Source organism: Peromyscus eremicus, chromosome 23, assembly GCF_949786415.1.
Source record: "Peromyscus eremicus chromosome 23, PerEre_H2_v1, whole genome shotgun sequence".
Taxonomy (NCBI): domain Eukaryota; kingdom Metazoa; phylum Chordata; class Mammalia; order Rodentia; family Cricetidae; genus Peromyscus; species Peromyscus eremicus.
Genome location: NC_081438.1, coordinates 853,048 through 878,438, shown reverse-complemented (window position 1 = coordinate 878,438; position 25,391 = coordinate 853,048). Strand labels below are relative to the sequence as shown.

At 41.8% G+C, this 25,391-nt stretch overlaps 1 protein-coding gene across 1 annotated transcript in view; it reads right to left on the bottom strand.

The window, feature by feature from the left end:
* Positions 1-3,976: 3,976 nt before the first annotated feature.
* LOC131898536 (tetratricopeptide repeat protein 28-like) overlaps positions 3,977-25,391 on the bottom strand; it is a 52,543-nt gene continuing 31,128 nt past the window's right edge. Inside the window, exon 3 of the mRNA XM_059249726.1 lies at positions 3,977-4,084. Within this exon, the coding sequence (XP_059105709.1) occupies positions 3,977-4,084 (108 nt within the window). The remainder of the gene's footprint in view (positions 4,085-25,391) is intronic.

The following is a 25,391-nucleotide window of genomic DNA, read 5'->3' as shown; positions in this document are numbered from 1 at the left end:
CAGTGCTAGGCATGGTGGCACACGCTTTTCATCCTAGCATTCGGGAGACAGAGGCAATCAGATCTCTGAGTTAATGACCAGCCTGGACTTCAGAGAGTTCCACAACAGCCAGGGCTACACAGAGAAACCCTATCTTGGGGGGAAATGCAACAACAGTCACTAATAATAAAAGAGAACAATGACAACAACACAGTGAATGATACTGTCAGCACTGCTACTCCTGCACTGGGGCCGTCATGACATCAAGGCTGACTTAAACATAAAGCACTGCTGTAAAGATCAGAGAGCGGAGCTAGCCAGCCAGTGCCCAGTGACAGCACGACTGACAGAGCACTGAGTGAGAATACCTCACAGCCAAGCATGTTATTGACAGCAGTGTACAGGTGACAAAGTCTTTGTCTCTGACATTTGCGTGTAATAGTTTAGATCACAGTTAACTGAAAATAACAAAAACTGCAGAAAACAAAACCACAGACAGGACGAACTGCTGCAATCAGACAGCAGAGGAGTCTGGCAGCCAAACTACAGTTTCTATAACTAATGCTAACTAACAGGGGAAAGCCACACTCTTCCAGAATTTTTTAAAGGCAAAAGAATATATTTATAGCCAGGCAGTGGTGGCGCACACCTTTAATCCCAACACTTAGGAGGCAGAGGCAGGTGGATCTCTGATTTCAGGGCCAGCTTGGTCTACAGAGTGAGTTCCCTGACAGCCAAGGCTACACAGAAAAACCCTGTCTCAATAAACAAACAAACAAAGAATACATTTGTAAACTAAGATAAAGACTGATCACAACGATCCAGTGAAATACATGTAACTCCAACTATCTACAAAACCACTCAACTCCCCATATCTACTCCATTACATTTCTAACATTTGGTGACTCTGTCTGTTGTCCAGCATTTGAAGACAATAGTCATCTAAAACCAGGACATAAAATTACCTTTTCAAAGATTAAAAATTGGTAAGCCCTAAACATGAAAACACTCAGGTGTCAACAAGTGACTTAAAAGTTTCTTCTAAACAGCCTTCTGTCGACCGTTGGCAAAGAAAAGCATCATTAAGGACATGATCCTGGGACCATGAGCCCTGGAGCCCAAGGTTGGAAAACTCAGGATATCTGATTCAGTTCTCACCTTGCAGCTTTGAAAAACATCTTATCCAGGAAAAGTTGTGGATCTGGAGAAGTCATGTCCTCTGCCTTCTTGCTCTTGACTACAAAAACTATTCTTGGCCCCTGCATTGCACATTCTCCCGCATCCTCTCAATTCACCACCCTCTTAGAGCAATAAAAGTGAGCTCTCACCATTCTGAGTAGAACTGAATCCATTCTTCCATTTTCCTCCAATAACATTTCTTACAATACCCAACACAATTAAAAATTCAAACAGAAAAAAGTAAAGTCTCCACAAAAAATAGTCCAATAGTGATGTCTGCCTCTATGTCTCCCGAAAAGAATGGTGACAAGAGCTCTCTAGACAGATTATAGGGAACATGAAGAAACAGTCAGGAAACATGAAGGAGGTCCAGTGAACAAAACAAAGACAAGGCTGGCTCTGTTGCACAAAATCTCCTGTCAACTCTTTAGCCTCAGAATATCTCAGCCATTACACCTCAAGAGTGCCCATTCTCAACAGGCAGGGCAACATAAAGGCATATATCATAACTTACTGAAACACTTCATAAATTATTTAACTTCCTGAACACTTCCTAAACATTTATTAAAGGGCCTTTCTGACTATTCTAGCTAGGACCTTCAGGGTAAAAATGGTTTCAACAATTTAATTCCTCAACATTGCTTTAATATCTTATATTAAATAAAAACTCAAAAGTGACTATTAAGCATTTTTCTTTCTGTAATTCATACTTTTTTCAAAAACTTATTATTAACAATGTAATATTAGAGCCATTATGTTCAGCATTTTAACCAGAAACGTTAAAATACTCTTCCCACTAGCTCACTCTAGCTTCAGCATGGGAATTTCAAGTTTCCAAAGAGTTATGAATCTTTTATGGATTTCAGTGAACTGGGGTATTTGCTGGCTTGCTCATACTAGGTCACAGATCTACAATCTCAGACCTAAGACCACAGGCCTAAGTTCACAGACCTGAGATCACAGATGTAAGATCTCAGACCTAAAATCACAAACATAAGATCAAAGGAAGTGGTGGCGCACGCCTTTAATCCCAGCACTCGGGAGGCAGAGTCAGGCGAATCTCTGTGAGTTCGAGGCCAGCCTGGTCTATAGAGCAAGCTCCAGAACAGGCACCAAAACTACACAGAGAAACCCTGTCTCGGGGGGAAAAAAAGATCAAAGACCCAAGATCAGTGACATAAGATCACAGACCTAAGATCACAGACCTGAGATCACAGACCTGAGATCACAGACCCAAAATCAGAGACCCAAGACCACATACCTAAGATTATGACTGACTTGAGATTGGGGGAATTAGTATGTAAAATGAAATAACTAAAAACACACAGAAATAAATGTATAGTGAAGTGACATGTCTAACCGAATTCACCTATCCATTAGGAAAGAAGTTTAAAGGTCTCTAACCACAGATGACTGACAGGCTTTACTCAACTGTCAACACTGCAGAACACAGTATGGGACTCAGAAGTCAGGTTCTTTTTTTTTTTTTTTTTTTTTTTTTGGTTTTTCGAGACAGGGTTTCTCTGTGTAGCTTTGCGCCTTTCCTGGAACTCACTTGGTAGTCCAGGCTGGCCTCGAACTCACAGAGATCCGCCTGGCTCTGCCTCCCGAGTGCTGGGATTAAAGGCGTGCGCCACCACCGCCCGGCCAGAAGTCAGGTTCTTGTTCCTACAGTATTCAGTAATCAGCTTCGTGCCTTGGTCAAAGCCACCTCCACTTCATTAGCCATAAATTTCTAAAAAGCTACCAAACTACCCACTAAAGTCCTAAGAGAATATTTTTATTCTAAGACAGTTTAAGCACCCTTAGATATCCAGCTTTTTAAGCAATGGCAGATAAAACAGTTGAATGAAGAAGACAGGACAACAAGAATCAAAGCCCTGACAGCAGCCAGAATGGGAACCGACAAAAGAGTTGACCAAAAACTTTACCGAGTCAGGTCCAGGAACCTCACAATGCATGGCTCATTAGAAACAGGAGAAACTCTTCCACTACAGAGAAATCCATGCCCTTGTTTCTCTTTCTGGCACTTCGGTTGTTCTTTGGTCATTTTGAGAAAGGATGAAGAAGAGCAGAGAAGACAGATGTAAAATTTATCCTTAAAACCAAGACTGTTTGTGAGCTTCATGCTCCACTCTCAACAGACCGAAGAGTAAATGACAGCAAGGATTCTTGAGAGTATCTACAAGTCACAAGTTACTTCAGCATGCTCAGACTTCAGAGTGCACACTGAGTTAGAAGAGAGATGGATTCACACAACAGGCAGTTTCCCTAGCTCCAAATGGGTGCAGATTTTAAAAACTACTGTATCTGATGTTATGTGACCTGGATTTGAGGTCTATCAGCAAAAGTAACAAAGGAAAGGCAGGAAAACAAGTTATGATATTTCCTTTCATCTACCAAACCACCTCACCAGCCCCCAAATTCAAGTCTTAATTGGAAAAGTAAAAGCAATGCTCATCTTCACAAAGACCAATGGACCAAATGAATTAACTTCTGAGAAAGCAAGCTTTTCACTAACTTGTCTCAAATACACATCTAATAAACCTGTGAAGTTTGCTATATTGCCAAGGGTGACCTTGAACCTCTAGTCCTCTCATTTCCACCTTCCAGGTACTTGGATTACAGACATGCACACAACTACCGGCTGTGGCCAAAGTCTTAGATTCAGATTGGATGAAATGATTTGTGGCAAAAGAACTTTCCCATAAAAATATCCTGGTAAAGTCACAAATTCCTTTTAAAACAGTCTACTGAAAGACACCAGAGAGAGCTGACTGAGGAGCTCTGTTTGCAGCAGTCAGAAGAGGGGAGAACATCAACAGGGAGGGTAGATGTCCTGCTGCCCATCTTCACTGGACCCTTGCTCCCACTCAGACATAAGGCTGCTCTGGAAAACATAAAAGCAAGCAATGCTCTGACTGTCCTGTGGGGGTAATCAGACAGAATCAGAAACGTGAGGAGTCAAAAGCCCAGAAAGGAGGTAGAGAACCAAGCCTGATACTCACCCAGCTTTCCCCTCAAGACAGCTGCACAAACAAGACCAACAGGGCAACATAACAGACATGTTAATGCGGAAAGGGAAAGTCTCATGGGGTCCTAACCCTAGACAAGAAATACAGGCAACTAAGACTGCTGGGAGAGGGAGGATCAGCCTCTCCAGGGTTGAGCCCCCTTGGTTATCCAATACAAAGGGGTCAGGCCTGAAACCATATGTAACAAACAACAAAAACATACTTGGTAGGTTGCATTTGTACATTTGTGCATACACATGCACACATACATACATGCACACAACAACGATAAAGAAAAAAAAAGCTATCATTTTGAGAGTGGGGACATGGGAGGTGTTGGACAGAGAGTGCCTGGGAGGGACTAGAGGGAGGAAAAGAAAGAGGGAAAGTGATGTAATTGTACTTCAATTTAAAATGTATTAAATACAACAAAAATATTATATGCCAAGTTTTATAAGCAGTAAGGCTTTAAAAAGCATGAAAATGTTCTCAGTCACCCTAGGAGACTAGAATTTAGAGTTCAGAACTCATCAGGGTAAAAAGCTGAGAACACACTGAGTTCTCAATCAAAACTTGCACTGGATCCATCCCTAACTGGATTAGTAGCCACCCCCTCTGATCAGCCGAGGACAGGCAGAGATCCACATTTTTATAAAATTTCTCTTTATATCAAAATTTACTACATATGTCAACAACAGATAAATAAAACCAACAAGAACCCAGGTAACTCAGAAAGCACGGCAAGGACGGAGACTTCCTGGAGCACAGTGACTGCCACGCTCCGGAAAGCCGTGGGGATGTAGAGTGACAAGCTGCTAAAGCACAAGGACCAGATTTCAGATCCCAGAAACCATGCTGGCCACGTGGTACGCCTCTACTTCCAGCTGGAGGGGGAGACTGGGGTCCCCACAGCAAGCTCATTAGCAAGACAAGCAATATCTGGGTTTCTCTGCCTCCGTGACTAAGGAGAAGAGCAATGAAGGACAACTCCTGACTTTAACTTCAGGCCTGTACACGGACCTACATACATGCAAAACAGATATAAGCATGAGCACCAAGCACACAAACACGGAGGGGTGGGAGAGCAGGAGACTTGGAGAGACGAATCATCTAGTAAAGGCATCTGCAACCAAGCCTGACAATCTGAGTTCATCCCGGGGGTCTACATGTCAAAAGAAGAGAAGCAATTGCTGCACCTTGTCCTCTGACCTCCACATGCACACTGTGGAATGTGCACACTCATACACAAAATAAATTAAAATATAATTTTAAAAAGAGAAGAAAGAGAACTGAGAAACGGGGTCAACGAAGTAGCTCAGTGAGATAAGGTGCTTGCCATGTAAGCTTTGAGACCTGCATCTGACCCCCAGGAACTATATAAGGTGGGTGGGGGGAAGTAACTCCTGCAAGCTGTCATTTACATGTGTGGGGCAGCACGTGGGCCACTCACCATAACAAGAAAAGGAGAAAGAGAAAACACAACATTGAGAAAAAGATTGAGAACTGTAGCAGAGAACTAAAACACATTAAAACAGATATAATAGGACTGAGAAACTACTAAAATTGGAATAAAAAAGATGACTAAATAGATTATTGATGAGGTAAAATGCAGAACAACTGAAAAATAATGAAAAACAAGACAAACATTGAAAAAGGAATGAGGTACTAACAGACGCCATCATGTGAGCATGTGCAGGCATGTGCACACATGTGAACGTGTGCAGGCATGTGCACACATGTGAACGTGTGCAGGCATGTGCACACAGGCAATAAGCATGAGGGGGATGGGCACATGCCACAGCTCACCTGTGAGGACAGAGACAACTTTCAGTAGTCAGTTTTCTCCTTCACCTGTGGGTCCCAAGGACTAAATGCCGGTTGTCAGACTGGAGTGACAACGGCTTTTTCGGCCTTTATCACTGTGTTTTCACAGCTGTATTGCCCTTTGTCTAAAAAAAAGTCATAAACAGCACATAAAACAAAAATCTGGTATGTGTAATCACTGAGGTATCCAAGTGTCTTATCATAGGAGTTTATGACATTAATTTAAAAAATAAGCCAGGCGGTGGTGGTGCACGCCTTTAATCCCAGCACTCGGGAGGCAGAGGCAGGCAAATCTCTGCAAGTTGGAGGCCAGCCTGGTCTCTAAAGCGAGTTTCAGGAAAGGAGCAAAGCTACACAGAGAAACCCTGTCTCAAAAAACCAAATAAACAAACAAACAAACAAACAAACAAACTGGATATGGTAACTCTACAACTGTTTCAGCAACTCAAGAGATAGAGACAGAAAGTTCACTTGAACTCAGTTGTTAGAGACCAGTCTGGGCAGTGTAGACTTCATTTCAATAATAAATAACTCTAATGATGCTTGGCAACCACCGCCCCCATCTAAACAGGAGATAATTAGGAGACACTAGGGCCTTCCCAGACAGTTGGCAAGTACCTGAGTTGATCTTGGTGTTCCTGTTCCCTTTCAACTCCATGCTATTGGAATGCGAAGATCTGTGTATTTACTGTCACAACCACTACAGACCTCAGGAGGTGGGGTTTTCTCCCCCAGGGCACAGTAGTAAAGAGATTATTTAGTGCTGATGCTGTTCTGGAATGATCATGTTCTTTTCAGAAATGAGATAAGATAAGAGGTGACCAGACTCACTGTGCCCCAAGACAAGACTTTGGAAGTGCTTCATTCCTTCCTAACACAATTTTCCTTACCTACCTTTGCAGAACATCCTCTATAACCTTCCTTCCAGCTCTCCAAGGTTTTGTTTCTTTTTAATTTATTCTCTCATATATTACATCCCGACCACAGCTTCCCCTTCCTCCTTTCCCCCAATCTCCACTCTCCCCCAGATCCATTCCTCCTCCATTTACCTTCAGAAAAGATCAGGCCTCCCAGAGATATCAACCAAACATATTATAACATGTTACAATAAGACTAGGCACATACCCTCATATCAAGGCTGGACGAGGCAACCCAGTAGGAAGAAAAGGGTCCCAAAATCAGACAAAAGAGTCAGAGACAGACCCCACTCCCATTGTTAGGAGTCACACAGGAAAACCAAGCTACACAACCATAATATATATGCAAAGGACCCAGGTCACACCCATACAGGCTCACTAATTATCAGTTCTCTGAGAGCCCCTATGAGCCTTGGTTGGTTGGTTCTGTGAGCCGTGTTCTTGTGGTGTCCTTGACCCCTCTGTCTCCTACAATCCTTCCTCCCCTCTTCCACAGGATTCCCCAAGTGCCACCTGATACTTGGCTGTGGGTCTCTGCATCTGCTCCCATCAGTTGCTGGATGAAGCCTCTCTGGTAATGGTTATGCTAGGCTCCAGTCTATGAGTATAGCAGAATATTTAGGAATTTTTTCATTGACTTTTTTCATTTCATTAGGAATCATTTCATTGACTTCCCCACCCCCCTAGTCATGTTTGGTTCTATCCTAAGTCTCTGGACTATCTAGGCTCTGGTTCCTGGCCATCCAAGAGTGTCAGGCATGGTCTCCCTCTACTGGAGTGGGTCTCAAGTTGGACCAATCATTGGTTGGCCACTCCCACGAGTTCTGCAACACCTTAACTCAGCACATATTGCAGGCAGGATAAACATTAAGTCTCGAAGGTTTTGTGGCTGTGTTGTTTCCATTGCCTCAATATTGTAAATAGAGCAGCAATGACCATGGCTGACCAAGTATCTGTGGAGAAGGATGTCATGTCCTTTGGGAATACGCCAAGGAGTGGTTGATCTTCTTTTTGCGAGTTCTCCACACTGACTCCAGAGTAGCTGAAGCAGCCTGCATCCCAACAACAGTGAATGAGGCCCTTCCCCAATCCCACCAACACTGAATGAGCCCTTCCCTAATCCCACCAACACTGAATGAGCCCTTCCCTAATCCCACCAACACTGAATGAGCCCTTCCCTAATCCCACCAACACTGAATGAGGCCCCTTCCTCAATCCCACCAACACTGAATGAGCCTCCTTCCCCAATCCCACCAACACTGAATGAGGCCCCTTCCCCAATCCCACCAACACTGAATGAGCCCTTCCCTAATCCCACCAACACTGAATGAGCCCTTCCCTAATCCCACCAACACTGAATGAGCCCTTCCCTAATCCCACCAACACTGAATGAGCCCTTCCCCAATCCCACCAACACTGAATGAGCCCTTCCCTAATCCCACCAACACTGAATGAGCCCCCTTCCCCAATCCCACCAACACTGAATGAGCCCTTCCCTAATCCCACCAACACTGAATGAGCCCTTCCCTAATCCCACCAACACTGAATGAGCCCCCTTCCCCAATCCCACCAACACTGAATGAGCCCCCTTCCCCAATCCCACCAACACTGAATGAGCCCCCTTCCCCAATCCCACCAATACTGAATGAGCCCTTCCCCAATCCCACCAACACTGAATGAGCCCTTCCCTAATCCCACCAACACTGAATGAGCCCCCTTCCCCAATCCCACCAACACTGAATGAGCCCTTCCCCAATCCCACCAACACTGAATGAGCCCTTCCCTAATCCCACCAACACTGAATGAGCCCTTCCCTAATCCCACCAACACTGAATGAGCCCCCTTCCCCAATCCCACCAACACTGAATGAGCCCCCTTCCCCAATCCCACCAACACTGAATGAGCCCCCTTCCCCAATCCCACCAACACTGAATGAGCCCCCTTCCCCAATCCCACCAACACTGAATGAGCCCTTCCCTAATCCCACCAACACTGAATGAGCCCTTCCCCAATCCCACCAACACTGAATGAGCCCTTCCCCAATCCCACCAACACTGAATGAGCCCTTCCCCAATCCCACCAACACTGAATGAGCCCTTCCCTAATCCCACCAACACTGAATGAGCCCCCTTCCCCAATCCCACCAACACTGAATGAGTGCCTTCCACATCCTCTCCAGCACTTGTTGTTGGTTGTCTTGTTATCTTTGTCATTCTGATTAGAGTAAGATGAAATCTCAAAGTTGTTTTAATTTGAAATTTCCTAATTGCTAAGGATAATGAACATATTTTAAGGTATTCCATAGCCATTTTTATTTCCTCTTTTGAAAACTCTGTTCACAGCCATAGCCCATTTTTTAAAATTGAATTGTTTTCTTGACTCTGTTTTTTGTACATTCTAGATATTAATTCTCTGAATCTTTGGATGTGAGTTTATAACCTAGACTAACGACAGAAACCAGGAAAATGAAAAGGACCATAAGAAGAAGAAGGAACTCTAAAGAGGGGAATAGCAGGACATAAGTGATATGAAGGAGGAAATGAGAAACTGTTTTTATTATACAAGTGTCTCATGTAACCCTGGCTGGCCTTGAAATCTCTACGTAGCCTATGATAATCCTGACTTCCTGACCCTCCTGCCTCTACCTCCACAGCTGTGTACCATCTACTCTGACCCCTATTCAAAAATTTCAAAGTCATTTTTGGAAAAATGATGCTTCAAAAAATTAATATTATCCACTATTATATCAATTTGTCAAATGTCACCCTAGCTAGAGCCACAATGGACATATTTGCAATTAAATAATAGCTGCCACGGTTAATTCACGGGGTGCTGTGACAGCATTAATCAAGAAAATGACCCACAGACTTGCCTACAGGCCAATATGATAAAGGCATTTTCTCAATTAAGATTTCCTCTTCCCAGATACATCTAGGTTTGTATCCAGTTGACAAAAACTAACCACCACAAGGGGTTATACAGTGGCATTTTGTTTGTGCTCTAACAAATAAAGCTTGCCTGGAGATCAGAGTGTGGAGCCAGCACTAGAAGACAGGCAGTGGTGGCACACACCTTTGATCCCAGTCTCCAGTGTGGAGGGCGGGAGGAAGAGAAGGTGGGTGGGAGGGAGGGACCTAGGGAGGGGGCAGGCTGACTTAGAACTAGCTGACCCTATTAAAACTCTGAGAGTATAACATAAAAAGGAGAGAGGAGAAAAGCAAATCTAAGGGGTGAGGAGGAGTAAAGACAGGTGATGGACAGGAATTCATCTATATAAAGTTAAGTATTTTCTAGTTCTAATTCTGTCACGGGCATTCTAGTTTTGGTGATAGATTAGAGCATAAACTTAGTGGGAAGTGTTGAATCTTCCATCTCAAATGCCAGTTCTAACTGCACACAGGTTCACTAAGTTGTGTAGTCTTTAGTATGGTTACTTGTAAGTGTGATGCTTTAACTTATTTCCAAGGGCTTTTTTATATTAAAGTAAAAAAATTAATAAATATAAAACCCTTAGGGAAATTTTTACATAATAGTTATGCAATAAATTCTTGAAAATATTTATATGGCTTTCAGATTAAAATAAATCCATCTTTGCAAATGCCCAGTGAATATCTACCATGTTGCATGGACCTCATAAATTCGTCATTAAGATGAGAAGGTGTACTAGAGGAACTGAATTCTAATGAACAAGCCAGAACATTAAGTTCAAAACATTTTTACTCCTTATACTATAGTTCATAATAAAAATATAGGTTCTAAGCTGGGTGGTGGTGATGCAAACTTTTAATCCTAGCACTTGGGAGGAAAAGGGAGTTCTGGCTCTCTGAGTTCGAGGCCAGCCTGGAACAGAGCTAGTTGTAGGACAGCCAGGGCTACACAGAGAAACCCTGTCTCGAAACATGCCCCCACCCCCCCAAAAAAAACAGGTTCTACTTAAAATCACAGCAGAGAAACATATATAGAGTCTCTCAAAGATAAGAAATTATAACCCTGGATCAGAACATAAACAACCAGCTGAAGATGAACCATCACCAAGATCAAATAGAAAAGGAACCAATCCTTGAAAGAAGGGACCTACCCTTGATAAGAATGTGTGTGACTAACTGAGACCCTCCCCTGTCTTCAGGACTCCAGAAGAAAGCTACAGTCTTTCAGACCTGGAGTGTAGGAGAATGGATACATCCATTATTGATTAACTGCCTTAACGCTCCAAATTCAGCCTTCAGATATCCACTTGGTTACAATGAACACATATGGCAATCTCTCAGTAGAGGGCACTGGAGGACTATTCTATGAACCAGTTCTCTGGCTGCTGAACAGGGGGGATCGAGCTGAGGACACTTGGTGGTACTTGGCCCAAGCAAGTGCTAAGAGCATACAGAACCTTAGTAAACTCTACTGCAGCTGAGTCCAGTGAAATCTTTCTGTGACCTCCATGGACACTGAAGCCTCCTTTCCAGACAGGTGCTTACTTAGCTCATTCTGCTCATTCCTGTGCCCCTCTCAACATCACAGCCACACCAGCATGGAACACCATGCACTCCAGGCCTCCTGCGTATCAGACAACCCCGATTTCAATGTGTTCTATGTTAAGTAATGTTCCAGAAAACTGCTCTGTGCTCTGCAAGTGACTACAGACCATTTCCAGCCACACCAGAAATGTCTCTGCCACCCGATGTATCACAACTCCATCTGTTCTGAAGAGGTCAACAGTCTGTGGAAGACCCTTCCACAAGTCTATCCTCCTCCTCCTCCCCTCCCTCCCTCCCACCCTCTCCCCCTGCCCCAGCTCTGGAGAGTTGTTTTAAGTTTACAGAGACATTTATATAACAGCTTGAGAATTCTGTGTACTAAACTCCTGTTTAAATAACTGACTGGACCAAGAACTACTTGCTACATGGAATAGCCTCAGGAAACAGACCCTTAAAAACCTGAATGCTCTGACTGGTCTGGGTCAGGGCCTCAGATGTGAGAAAAACAAGATGCTAACACACATGGCATGCAATGCCACAGTTAATCAAAATATTCCCTGTAGCTGCTAATGAAGTGCCAAGAAAACCAAATACCACTGGGGTTCAAGTGGCTAACACGCTGCAATTTGCAAAAGATGTCCACAGGGGACAGGGTATGAGATGTATTATTCTGAATGTATTTCAGGGCTTACATACAGGGCTTATGACAACTTTGAGTATATCAACTTAGTCCAAATCGTAACTGAAGATCCACACACAGGGCATCCACAATAGCCCTAAAAGAATATTTCTTGCAGATACGTGGTAAATATTGCTAAAAATTGAACACAAAGTTTAATTGTGTGGACTGTGGAATTAACAAAGTTAAATTCATCATCTAATCTAGGTTTTCATCCAATTTTTATGAAACTGAGAAAAAATGAGAGCCTAAAAGCTAAAACAGGGAACATTAAATTCTTTTCAGAAATAAAGAGGCCAGCCAAGCCAGACTCATACTCCCAACTACTAGGGAGGATGAAGTGAGAGGGTTGTTTGGGCTGCAGAGTGAAACCCTGCCCAAAAGAGACAACAAGGCTCTGGAGATAGAGCTTGGTGGTCAAGAACTTACTCAGCAAGTGTAAGTTCTAGGCCAACTACAGAAGTAAAAGAGAAAGAAAGAGCGGCGGGAGAGAGGAGTGGAGAAGGGGAGTTGACAGAGAGGAAGGGAAGAGAGGAAGCAGGGGTGGAGGGAATTGCTGGTATCCTGGGAAGGAGGAGAAAGGGGGACACATGAGATAAAGATGAAGGGGGAAAGGAAAGAGACACCCAAAGACATTAGAATAGCTTTAAATGTTGAAAGAAAAACAATGTCCACCTATGATTCTATATCAAGTAAGAAATGACAAAAAAAAAAAAAAAAAAAAAAAAAAAAAAAAAACATTTTCTAGGGGGCTGGAGAGATGGCTCAGTGGTCAGAGCATTGGCTTCTCTTCAGAGGACCTGGGTCCAATTCCCAGCACCTATATGCTGGGTAAGAACTGTCTGTAGCTCCAGGTCCAGGGGATCCAACACCTTCTTCTCATCTCCATGGACACTGCACACATGTGGTGACATGTACATGCAGCCAAACACCTAAACACATAAAATAAAAATAAATTCTGAAAAAATATGTTAAAAGGTATTTATCAAGCTGGATGGAACTGGTAACATGAAAATTCAAATATATAGAAAAGAATGAAGACAATAAGAAATGGTAAATTCATTATCAGGTATGGTGGCCCATGCTTTTAATCCCAGCACTCAGGAGGCAAATGCAGGAAGATCTCTGTGAGTTCAACGACAGCCTGATCTACATAGTGAGACCATGTCAAAAAAAAAAAGAAGAAGAAGAAAGAAAGAAAAAGAAAAGAGAAAGAAAGAAAGAAAAAGAGAGGGAGAGAGGGAGGGAGGTAAATTTGTAAATAAATATTCAAAACATATATTTTCTTCTCTTAATTTTGTAACAGACACATGACTGATTAAAGCCAAAAATTAAACTTGTTGAGTTTAAAATGTATTGCACAAAATATAATCACAAAGGATGAGGGGTGGTGGTGAACTATGCTACTGCAAAGTTCATCTTTGATTTGAGTGGTTCCATATTCTCAGTAGATCATTAATGATGCACACGGTCATCTTTAAAATACCACTCTAGGGGCGGATCACACCACCTGTAACTCCAGATCCAGAGGATCTGACAGACTCTTTTGGCCTCCATAGGCACTTGTATACACACAGACAGACTGACAGACATAAACAAAGAAATAAAAATAAATCTTTTTTTTTCAAAGATTTATTTATTATGTATACAGTGTTCTGTCTGCATGTATGTCTGCAGGCCAGAAGAGGGTGCCAGATCTCATTACAGATGGTTGTGAGCCACCATGTGGTTGCTGGGAATTGAACTCAGGACCTCTGGAAGAACAGTCAGTGCTCTTAACCTCTGAGCCATCTCTCCAGCCCCTAAAAATAAATCTTAACAAAATAAATAACAATTGCTTTAAAAGCAAACATAAGTTTTAAAATGGGATGTCTTGTTTTTAAAGCCATTAAACTGCCAAAGAACTTCCAACAATAAGCAAACCATTTATAAAATGAAAAAGGAGAAAATTATTCCAAATATTAAAGCAATAAAGATAAATGACCTAAGAATATAGTTATCAAAAAGTATAAGATCTACAAGGAAAAATCTTTTTTTTTTTTTTTTTTTTTTTTTTTTTTTTTTTGGTTTTTTGAGACAGGGTTTCTCTGTGTAGCTTTGCGCCTTTCCTGGAACTCACTTGGTAGCCCAGGCTGGCCTCGAACTCACAGAGATCCGCCTGGCTCTGCCTCCCGAGTGCTGGGATTAAAGGCGTGCGCCACCACCGCCCGGCGGAAAAATCTTTTATTGCTACTGAAATGAACAGAATAAATACTGTCTATCCTATTTCGAGCAGAAAGACTCAGTGACACTAGGGCATCAATGTTTTATCTATGACTTATTTTTCATAAGAGTAATATAATACCAACAAGATATCAAGATAAGTTTTAACTAGGTGTGGTGGCTTGAGTAAGAATGGTTCCCAGAGGCCCATATATTTGAGAGCTTAGTCCCCAGTTGGTGGAACTGTTTAGGAAGGATTAGGGGGTGTGGCTTTCTTGGAGGAGGTGTAAAATGAGGGTAGGCTTTGAGGTTTCAAAAGCCCACACCAGGGCTGGAGAGATGGCTCTGAGGTTAAGAGCACTAACTGTTTTTCCAAATGTCCTGAGTTCAATTCCCAGCAATCATATGGTGGCTCACAACCATCTATAACAAGATTTGATGCCCTCTTCTAACATTCAGGCAGAAGAACACTGTATACATAATAAATCAATCAATCTTAAAAAAAAAAACCAACCCCACCCCACACCATTACATTATCTCTCTCTGCATTGTGCTTGTAGATCAAAACATAAGCTCTCAGCTACTGCTCCAGCACCATGCCTGCCTGCATGCTGCCATGCTCCCCACCATGACAGCCATGGACTCATCCTCTGAACTCTAAACCAACAATAAACTCTCTCTTCTATAACTTGCTTTTGTCATGGTGTCTCATTACAGTAATAGAAAAGTAACGAAGACGCTAGGCGACTTGATTCTCAAGTTAGTATCTAAGACAACAAAACAATGTGAATAAAAAAGTATGGGCTGAGGAGGCAGCTCAGTGGTAGAGCACTTTCACAGCATGCACAGAGCCCTGCTTTAATCCCCACTAATAAAATAAAATAGGAATAAAATAAATTAGGGGCAACAAGGAAAATTAATCCAATTCATATGCTAAAGCATGCAATTATATTGCTTAATTTATTGTAAATAAAATGAATATCAGAAAATAATTACCAGTATGGTTGCAATGACATAATAGTGAAAATAAAAGTAAATTTCAAATTTACCTGTAGCTTTATACAACTAGCATGAGAATCTGCAACATAATAAAGACAAACTCTGCATCAGTGGAGAGAAGATGAGTAGCCAACTTGAAATAGAAATGAAGATGGAAAGGCTGGAGAGATGGCCCAATGGTTAAGAGCACTTGCTTTTGCAGAGGATCTGAGGTCAATTTCCAGCACCCACATGGTGGTCACAAACATCTGTAACACCAGTTTCACAGGACCTAATGCCATGCTCTGGATTCTGCAGGTACCACAACAAACCTGGTGCATATTACATACATGCAAGCAAGCATTAAACTATATAAAATAAAAATGAATCTAAGAAAAAGATGGATATGCTTATACTAAAATTAATTCTAATTTGATAAACCATTTAAATATAAAAATGAATATTTTAGTGAAAATCCTTTCAAAGAATAATTGAATGACAAAAAGTTATAAAATAAAAATAAATAAAACATATAATTAAAATTCTATGCAGCATTTTTAAGTATATGATAAAGTTAAAAGGCAAATAGCAATCTAAGAAAATACAAAAGTTACAAGGAAATAGATATTCATTACATAAACAATGTATTAACAAAACCTTGGAGAACTAAATTAAGATACCTAAATTTGGGCAGGCAGGAATATAGGTGGGAGAATACAGGAGCTCAGGCCCTTTCAGTCTGATGATTTCTAAAGGTAAGAAGTCTTTCTAGTGGCTGCTGCTCTGCTTCTCTGATCTTTCAGTTTTCACCCTTATATCTGACTCTGGGTTCTTATTATTAAGACCAATTAGAATTTGTTCTACATCAAAGAGAAAAAAGGAACAGGACAGAGGAACATAAAAACACTACTTCATAAGCATGTATATTTGTACACATAATTTAGTGATTATGGGTAAAATCTTTAAATGCACAAATGATCTATAGTAGTACAAACAAAAAAAACTAATTATGAGAATTGCCTCTGGGAAGTAGATCTGCAAAGACAAATTCACGAACCACAGGGTAGGTGAGGCAATAAGAAGATAACCTTGCATTTAACTCAGTTCTTAGCAGAGCATTTAATATATGGACTTACGTGTATTACTTATATAATAAATGTCATTAATATTTTAAAGTGCCTGAGAACTATGACGAGGATTAAGAATTTAATACCTGTATATTCAGTGTATGTCCCTCTGCAGGAAGCTGTTTCTAAATGAGGTGCAGTGCAGACCCAGAGATAAAGAATGAAATTTTACCATCTATTTACACAAAACACTGTTAAATTTGCAATATTTATGAAGAGATACCTATTCTGATATAAAATTGAAATTTTAACAGCTTCTTCATCTTTGATTTATTCCTTAATAGATAAATTAGAGATCTGCATTGCCCGAAGCCTGAAACCAAATTCTTTATTTTAAATGATGCTTAACTAGATATAGAACTTAGATGTCTGACCTCTAGTAACATTCATAGGTCTAATGCAGATCGCAGACTTGTGCAATTAATAAAACTTTAGGCTGCATTCTGATACACTCTCTCTACCCTACAGAGAAAAGAGTGGGTATGCTGAAAGACAGGAACAAGCCTGGGGCCCAGGGCAAGGTGAGCATCTTTAAATCAACCCTCAGTCTATACACTTAATTTTCCTACCCCACATCCCATCAGCACACTATTCAAAAATCAGCCAAAGATCTGACTTTGTTTGTAAACATTAACTGAGAATCAATCATTATAAAAATAATTGATACAAGGCAGGGGTGCTGTCAGTGTCTGGGATTCTAGCACTTAGAAGGTGTGAGAGCGAGGACCTGACTCTGCAGCCAACCCGAGGCACAAGAGAACACAGAATAGACTTTACTACCCAGTGAAATCTCATCTCCCAAAGATTACACTTCATATGCTTATAAGATAAGAACAAAAGGAAGGGACACAAGGGGGAAAAAATCATGTTATCCTTATCTGCAGATCCTTATCCAACCTGCGCCTAAACCTAGAGCCCCCTCAGAACTCTTAGACTTGATAAGCACTTAAAATCAACATACAACAATCAATAGCTTTCCTATATACCAATATTGAATTCTCCAACAAAGAAATCAGGGAAATAAATCCCATTAGTAATAGTCTTTCTTAAATATCTAGGAATAAACCAGCAAAAGAAGTGAAAAACCTCTACAACGAAAATTTTAAGGCACTTAATAAATCAGCTGGGAGCTGCAGAGATGACTTGTTGTTTAGAAGCTCTTAACAAAAGACCCAGGTTCAGTTCCCAGCATCCATGTAGCAGTTCCAGGGAACTGCTTTTGATCCCCACAGGCACACACATGGTGCACAGACATGTGTGCAGGCAAAACACTCATACATATAAAATAAAATAATCTAAAATTTTTTTTAAGAAACTGAAGAACACTAGATGGAAAAAACTCTAAAGTTTATGAACCAGCAAAAATTAATAATGAAAAAATAGCTTCATTACCAAAAGCAATCTACAGTTACAATGATATCCTACTCAAAATCCCAATGACATTTTACAGAGCTAAAAAAAATGTTCACTACTTCAGAAGGAAGCACAAAGACTCCACATAGATAAAGCAACCCCTGGCAGGCAGAGCCACACTGGCGGCAGCACAGTTCCTGGACTGATTACACTCCACAGCCACAGGACAACAGACAGCGTGTGTGTCACTAGCATGGAAGTAAATATGTACACTGATGTGGAACACTACAAGTTCTAGAAACAAAGGCAGCTAAGTGTTAATAAAGTTTCTGAGATGAGTATTGGGGGAAAGACAGCTTATAAACACATGGTGCAGAAAAGTGGATTTCCACATGTAGGAGAATGAAACTACAATCATCTCTCTCTCATACTACACACACAACCAAAAAGCACCACCAAAACAAACAAACAAAACACAAACACCTTAATCCACAACCTGAAACATTAAAACAGTTAGAGGAAAAACACAGCTAGGATTTTCTAAAAAGGACTTCAATAGCTTAAGAAATTATCTTTAAAATGGTCAGAGGAGCCGGGCGATGGTGGGGAGGATGCCACAGTGTTCTGCTGCGGAGGTGGGAGTGGGGTGATACTAAGGCACTGGATCTGGAGGAATGGAAGGAGATGTGAAGATCTGCAGTTGGACTACCTGCTTCCTTACAGCAGTGGCCTGTGAGTTTCCATGGAGGGTGGTGGTCTGCTAGACTTGGAGACTGAAACAAAGCAACTAGTGGGGGAAGGGTGGCTAGGAGGGGAAGATCTACGGGATCCACTAGAAATTAAAAACAGAGTGGGAAGGAAGGCTGCAACAAGTATATTGCTGTAGAGCTAGGTATAAGTCTGAGGGATTAGACTTGGAAGAATGGAAGGTGTGCTAATTTGAGAGAACATGGCTCCCAAAGGGAGTGGCACTATTAGGTGGTGTGACCTTGTTGAAGTCTCCCATGTTCAAGCTACTCCCAGTAAGATAGACTACTTTTTGTTTCCTGCAAGTCAAGATGTATTAACTCTCAGTTCCTTCTCCAGCCCCATGTCTGCCTGCATGTCATCATGTCCAACCACGGTGATAATGGACTGAACCTCTGAACTCTAAGCAAGCCACCCCAATTAAAGTTTTTCCTTTATAAGAGTTGCTGTGGGGGTTGGGTATTTAGCTCAGTGGTAGAGTGCTTGCCTAGTAAGCGCAAGGCCCTGGGTTCAGTCCTCAGCCCTTGGGGGGGGGGGGGGCGTTGCTATAGTCATGGAGTCTCTTGACATCAACAGAAACCCTAAGTCAGAAGGATAGGTGAGGATCTGGTGTTTGCCTACCTGTTTTCCCTACCAGAGTGACCAGTGGGTTCCCAGTCTTCTGGATTTGGGGCTGGGACAAAGCAATGAGTTGGGGGAGGGAGATGAGGAGGGGAAGATCTGTGGGATCCACTGGACTTAGGAGCAGAGGGCAAAGAGAGGCTGCTGCAGGCATTCTACTGCAGAGGTGGGGCACAGATTATGGAGAAATGGAGGGAGAGGTGAAGATCTGCCGTTAAGTCTATTTTCTTCCCTTGAAACACTGACTGGTGGGTTCCTGGGGAGCATCTTTTCTGGAGTTGTGGACTGGAATAAAGCAACTAGTGTGGTGAGGAAAGGTAGGGAGGGGAAGATCTGTTAGATCCACTGGAGGTGAGGTGTAGCAAGGAGGTTACCAAAGGTGCTCTGCTGCAGAGCTGGGGATTGGACTTGGAGGAACGGAGGGAAAGGTGAAGATCTACAGTTAGCATACCTGCTTCCTTTGCAGGCGTAGCCTCTGGGTTCCCAGGAAGATATGAGGGAGACAGGAGCTGGGATAAAGCAATAGAGAGGGAGTTTAGGAGGGAAACAGCTCTGGGATTTAATAGAGATAGGGTGGGGGTTTGCTGCAGATGTTCTGCTGCAGAGGTGGGGGTGACACTAGGGCATTGGATCTGGAGGAATGGAGGGAGATGTGAAGATCTTCAGTTGGCCTACCTGCTTCCTGCAGCAGTGGCCTGTGGGTTTCCATGGGGAGGGTCTGCTAGAGTTGGGGTCTTGGACAAAGCAACTAGTAGGGAAAGGGTGGCTAGGAGAGGAAGATCTGTGGGACTAAATAGGCAGGAGACTAGAGACCAGGTAGGAGGAGGCTGCTGATGGTGCTCTGCTCCAGAGCTGGGGATAACACTGGGAATGGTCCTTGGAAAAATGGAAGGAGAGGTGAAGACCTGCAGTTAGCCTACCTGCTTTCCTGGCAGTAGTGGCCTGTGATGAAGTAACAGGTTTAATTATAACATTTACACACGTAATTTTTATTCATTCTTCTTCCCCCTTTTCTTCCTTATTCTCCTGCCTCCCGCATCCCTGCACTTCAAGTGCCCTCCTGTTTTCACGTGTGCCACACTTGTCTGTAACTCCAGTTACAGGGGATCTAGCACCCTCACACAGACATGCAGGCAAAACATCAATGAACATAATTTTTTTTAAAAAAAATTTCAAGTATTATACTGAATAAGTATGGAGAGAATGGACATCCTTCTCTTCCTGACTGAAGTGAAAATGCTTTGTGTCTCTGTCCATTTCAGGGTGATGTTGAACAAACATTACTGTAAATCACCTTTTACATTGAGGTATGTCCCTCATACTCCTGGTCTCTCCAGGATTTTATCATGAAGGGATGCTGGATTTTATCAAAAGCCTTTTCCTCTTCTAATGAGATGATCATGTGGATTTTGTCTTTCAATGTGTTTATGTGGCGGATTATGTTTATTGATTAACGTATGTTGAACAATCCCTGTGTCACTGGGATGCAGCCAACTTGATCATGATAGGTAGATAATCTTTTTGCTGTGTCCTCGAATTTTATTGAGAATTTTTCCATCTATGTTCATCAGGGATATTGGTCTATAATTTTTTATTTTGTTGAGTCTGCATGTTTTTTGGTACAAGGATAATAGTGGCTTCATAAAAAGAATTAGGAAATGTTCCTTCCATTTCTATTTCATGGAGTGATTTGACAGGCACTGCACTGGTGTTAGCTTTCTCTTAAGGTCTGGTAGATTCTGCAGAGAGAGAGACTCCATCTGGCCCTGGGCTTTTTTTGGTTGGGAGATTATTTTGGTTTTTAGTTTGTGTGTGTGTGTGTGTGTGTGTGTGTGTGTATGTGTGTGTGTGTGTTACCCTGGCTGTCTGGAACTCACTCTGTAGACCAGGCTGGCCTCAAACTCACAGAGATCTGCCTAGCTCTGCCTCCCGAGTGCTGGGATTAAAGGTGTGTTGCCCCCACCGCCTGACTCTTGGTTAGGATATTTTTAATTACCACTTATATTTCTCTAGGGATTAGGGATGTGTTTAAACTGTTTATTTCATCTTGATTTAACTTCAGTAATTCATATATTTATTTTTTTAAAAAACCCTCATCCATTTCTTTTAGGTTTTCAAGTTTGTGGCAACACATGTTCTTAAAATAGGTCCTTATGATTCCCTGAATGAACTCAGTATCTGCCTTTTCATCTGTAACTTTATTAATTCTGATCCTCTCCTGTGTCTTTTGGTTAAAGGTTTGTCAATCTTGTTTTCTCTAAGAACAAACTCTTCATTCCCCTCACTCTTTGTATTGGTTTTTGTTTGTTTCTATGTCATTGATTTCAGCCCCAAGTATGATTCTTTCTTAGGTTTGGGTATCATTTCTTCTTTTTCTAGAGATTTCAAGTGTTTTATTAAGTTGTTAATGAGATCTCTCCAGGTTTTTATGTAGGCACTTGCTGCTATGAACTTGCCTCTTAGAACTGCCTTCATTGTACCCTATGGGTCTGGGTATGTTGTATTTTCATTTTCATTCAATTAAAAAAAATATTTCCAGTAGAAAAAAGACCGAAAAGCTGGGCCTGGTGGCACAAGACTTTACTCCCAGCACTTGGGAAGCAGAGGCAGGTGGATCTCTGAGTTTGAGGCCACTCTGGTCTACAGAGTCAGTTCCAGGGCAGCCAGGGCTACACAGAGAAACCCTGTCTTAAAAAACCAAAATAAAATAAAATGATTCCCTCTTGGCCCAGAAATGGGAAATAGCCTAGATGTGTGTGCTAGCTAGTTTTATGTCAACTTGACAAGCTAGAGTTACCTGAAAGGAGAGACCCTCCATCAAGAAAATGCCTCACTAAGAGTCTACATTTTCCCTAAGAGTAAGGCATTTTTCTTAATGATTTATTGGGGAGAGCACAGTCCATTGTGGGTCCTAGGTTCTATAAGATAGCAGGCTGAGCCACTTGGGAGAGTGGCCCCCATACCTCGCCTGGGCAGCACAGTAGAGCTGGCCCTGAAGGTGTAGGTATAGAAGAACCAACCCTGAGCACATGAAAGCCAGAGAACTGGTCCCAACTCTTGATCATCACTGCAAGTGGTGAACTAGCCAGGGCAATGCTGGAGAGCCTACCCTGGCAGTGAAGACAGGTGAGAGCTGGCAGGCTGACCAACCCTGCAACTACCAAGACCCAGAACCAGGGTTATGTGTTGGCCCATCCCAACAACCACCCCGTCTGTGATCTGCTGGAGCCCTGGGGGTAGGGAAAGAGTCAGTCCTGTGGACCCAGGGCTGTAAGATCTCCATGACACAGGGTAGCAATGGAATGTCCAGGAAGAATCCCAGTGAGGGCCCAGTACTGATGATACAGCAGAGACCAGGGGCCTCAAATCAGACCAATGATTATTTCTATATAAACTCCTGCATATAAAAATGTACAGATAAGTTTATTGTGTGATTCAGTGTGTCACACTGCAGCTTCAATGACGAGATTTTCTCCCTTCTTCCCTTTTTTCCCTCTTTTTCTCTTAAATTTTATTTTGTTTTATTTTGGGGTGGGGAGGGAGATGAGTGAGATCAAGAGGCATGATGTGAAAGGCACAAAGAATAAATAAATGAATGAATAAATAAATAAATAAACAAACAAAAGCAGGCTGAACAAGCCATGGGAAACAAATCAGTAAGCAGCACCCCTCCATGGCTTCTGCTTCAGCTCCTGCCTCCAGGTTCCTGCCCTGTTTGAGTTCCTGTCCTGACTTCCTTCAGTGATAGACTATGATGTGGAAGTGTACGCAAATAAACCCTTTCCTCCTCAACTTGCTTTTGGTGATAGTGTTTTGTCACAGTAATAGAAACCCTGACTAGAGCAATTTCCATCAACTAATGAATGGTAATGTAAATGTGATAAATTTACATAGTGGAATATTATTCAACTGTTAAGAAAAAGGAAATGTCAGGTAAATGGATGGAGCTAGAAACAATCACTCTGGGTGAAGTAACCCAGACCCCAAAAGGCAAATACTGAATGTTTTACCTTATGTGTAGAAGTTAGATTTTAAGTTTAGATATGTGTGTTTCAATCAGAATAACTACAAAGGTTAGGTAGCTAGGTAAGGGACCAGGGTGGGGTAAGGGATCTTCCAAGGAAAGGGAAATAGAATATAGCGTTATAAAGAAAGAAAGAAGAAAGTAGAATAGGAAGGTTAATATCAAAGTACTAAAGATAAGTGTGCAAATAAAAAAGGCACTGACAGCTATAACATAATGTGTTGAGTTTGGTGATGGTATGACTAGAGAATGAGAAAATCTAAAAAAAAAAATTAAACAATTTTATGTCTGAAAATTGGACCACATCTCTTTTGCAAATTAAAAACAGATTGTAAAGAGAGGGTTAGAGTTGGAAAGTTCCCGCTCATCAAATTAAAAACAAGAGTTCTATTTATTTAAAAACAGAAGTTAATGCTGTCAAACCACATTCTTTGTTCTGACGTTTGTACAGAGCTGAGTCCACGAGTACATGCAGGTGGTATGTAAGTAGCAATTTAAGACACTACAGGAAAGAAGGAAACACATTCCTAATACCCCAAGAAAAGTGTGTTACCAGATCAACAGCTGGACTTGATTAAAAAGAAGTCCCAGTGCAGCTCCATAGTGGCTACATGATGGCACAAATGAGAAATGCTACACTTCTCACAGCCCGTTGCCTAGTGATCGTAATGCGTCCACCCAATAATGTAATTATGTCTCCGCCCTTTCTCCCTGCACAGCACTTCAAAACTCTTTTCATTTACAAAATCACTTTTTAAAGGGACATCATGAAAAAGATAAAGCAAATATAAATAAAAGTTCAATTTTACTTAAAATTTGATTCATTTTTACTTCCACAAAAAGATAAGAGATAAACAAGTGTTTTACATAAATAATAAAATTACACATGTGTGTAACATTACTTTCACCACAGATCAAATTGCTGGGACAGTAGGATTGCTGCCGTCTAGAAGAGCATGTTATTGAAAATGCAGGATAAATGGTAGATGACAAGTGTAACCCATCTCTCTTGCCTAAAATCAGCTGTGTAATACAACAGAAGGTAAACACAGAATGTAGCACTATAAAAACAGTATTTTTACTAACTGTCAACTAAAGAGTTCTATTAACTACCCACAACTCCTTGTGAAATCTCTACATTTCTCCATTTTACTGTTGTTTCTTTTGGTATGAACCTGGCTTGCAGAAGCTCAGGAACTTCAAACATTAATGTCAAGGAGCTTAAAAAAACAGCATTGCTGGGCGGTGATGGCACATGCCTCTAATCCCAGCACTCGGGAGGCAGAGGCAAGTGAATCTCTGTGAGTTCAAGGCCAGCCTAGTCTACAGAGTGAGTTTGAGGACAGCCAGGGCTACACAGAGAAACCCTGTCTCAAAAATATAAAAAAAAAAAAAGGCATTAATAAGTTATACAGATCAAGATAAAACAAAGCACGCCTGATTATAATTCAGCAGAAAAATCTAAAGGTACAGACAATCATCTACAGCCAAGTTTTCTGTCAACCTGATATAAGCAAGAGTCCTTTGGAAAGAGAAAACCTCAACTGACAAAATGCCCCCTCCAGGTTGGTCTGTGGACAAGCCTATGGCCATTTTCTTGATTGATGGGCAAGGACCCAGATCACTAGGTCTGTGCCATCCCCGGGCAGGTGGTCTGGGTATTACAAGAAAGCAAGCTGAGCCGGGCGGTGGTGGCGCACGCCTTTAATCCCAGCACTCGGGAGGCAGAGCCAGGCAGATCTCTGTGAGTTCGAGGCCAGCCTGGGCTACCAAGTGAGTCCCCAGGAAAGGCGCAAAGCTACACAGAGAAACCCTGTCTCGAAAAACCAAAAAAAAAAAAGGAAAGAAAGAAAGGAAGGAAGGAAGGAAGGAAGGAAGGAAGGAAGGAAGGAAGGAAGGAAGGAAGGAAGAAAGAAAGAAAGAAAGAAAGAAAGAAAGAAAGAAAGAAAGAAAGAAAGCAAGAAAGAAAGAAAGCTGAGCAGCCAGTAAGCAGCACTCCTCCATGGCTGGTTCCTGAGTTCCTGACCTGACTTACTTCCATGACAAACTGTGATGTGGAAATGCAAGCAAAGGAACCCTTTTCCCACCAAGCTGCTTTTGATCATGGTGTTTTTTATCATAGCAATAGGAACCCTAACTAAGACAAGCTATTTACAAAATATAAAAATAATAATATTTCTTTCAGCTTGGCAAAAACATTGATATCAGGGATTGGAGAGACGGTCCAGTGACTAAGAGGATGTACTACTCTTCTAGTGCACCCAAGCTCGACTTC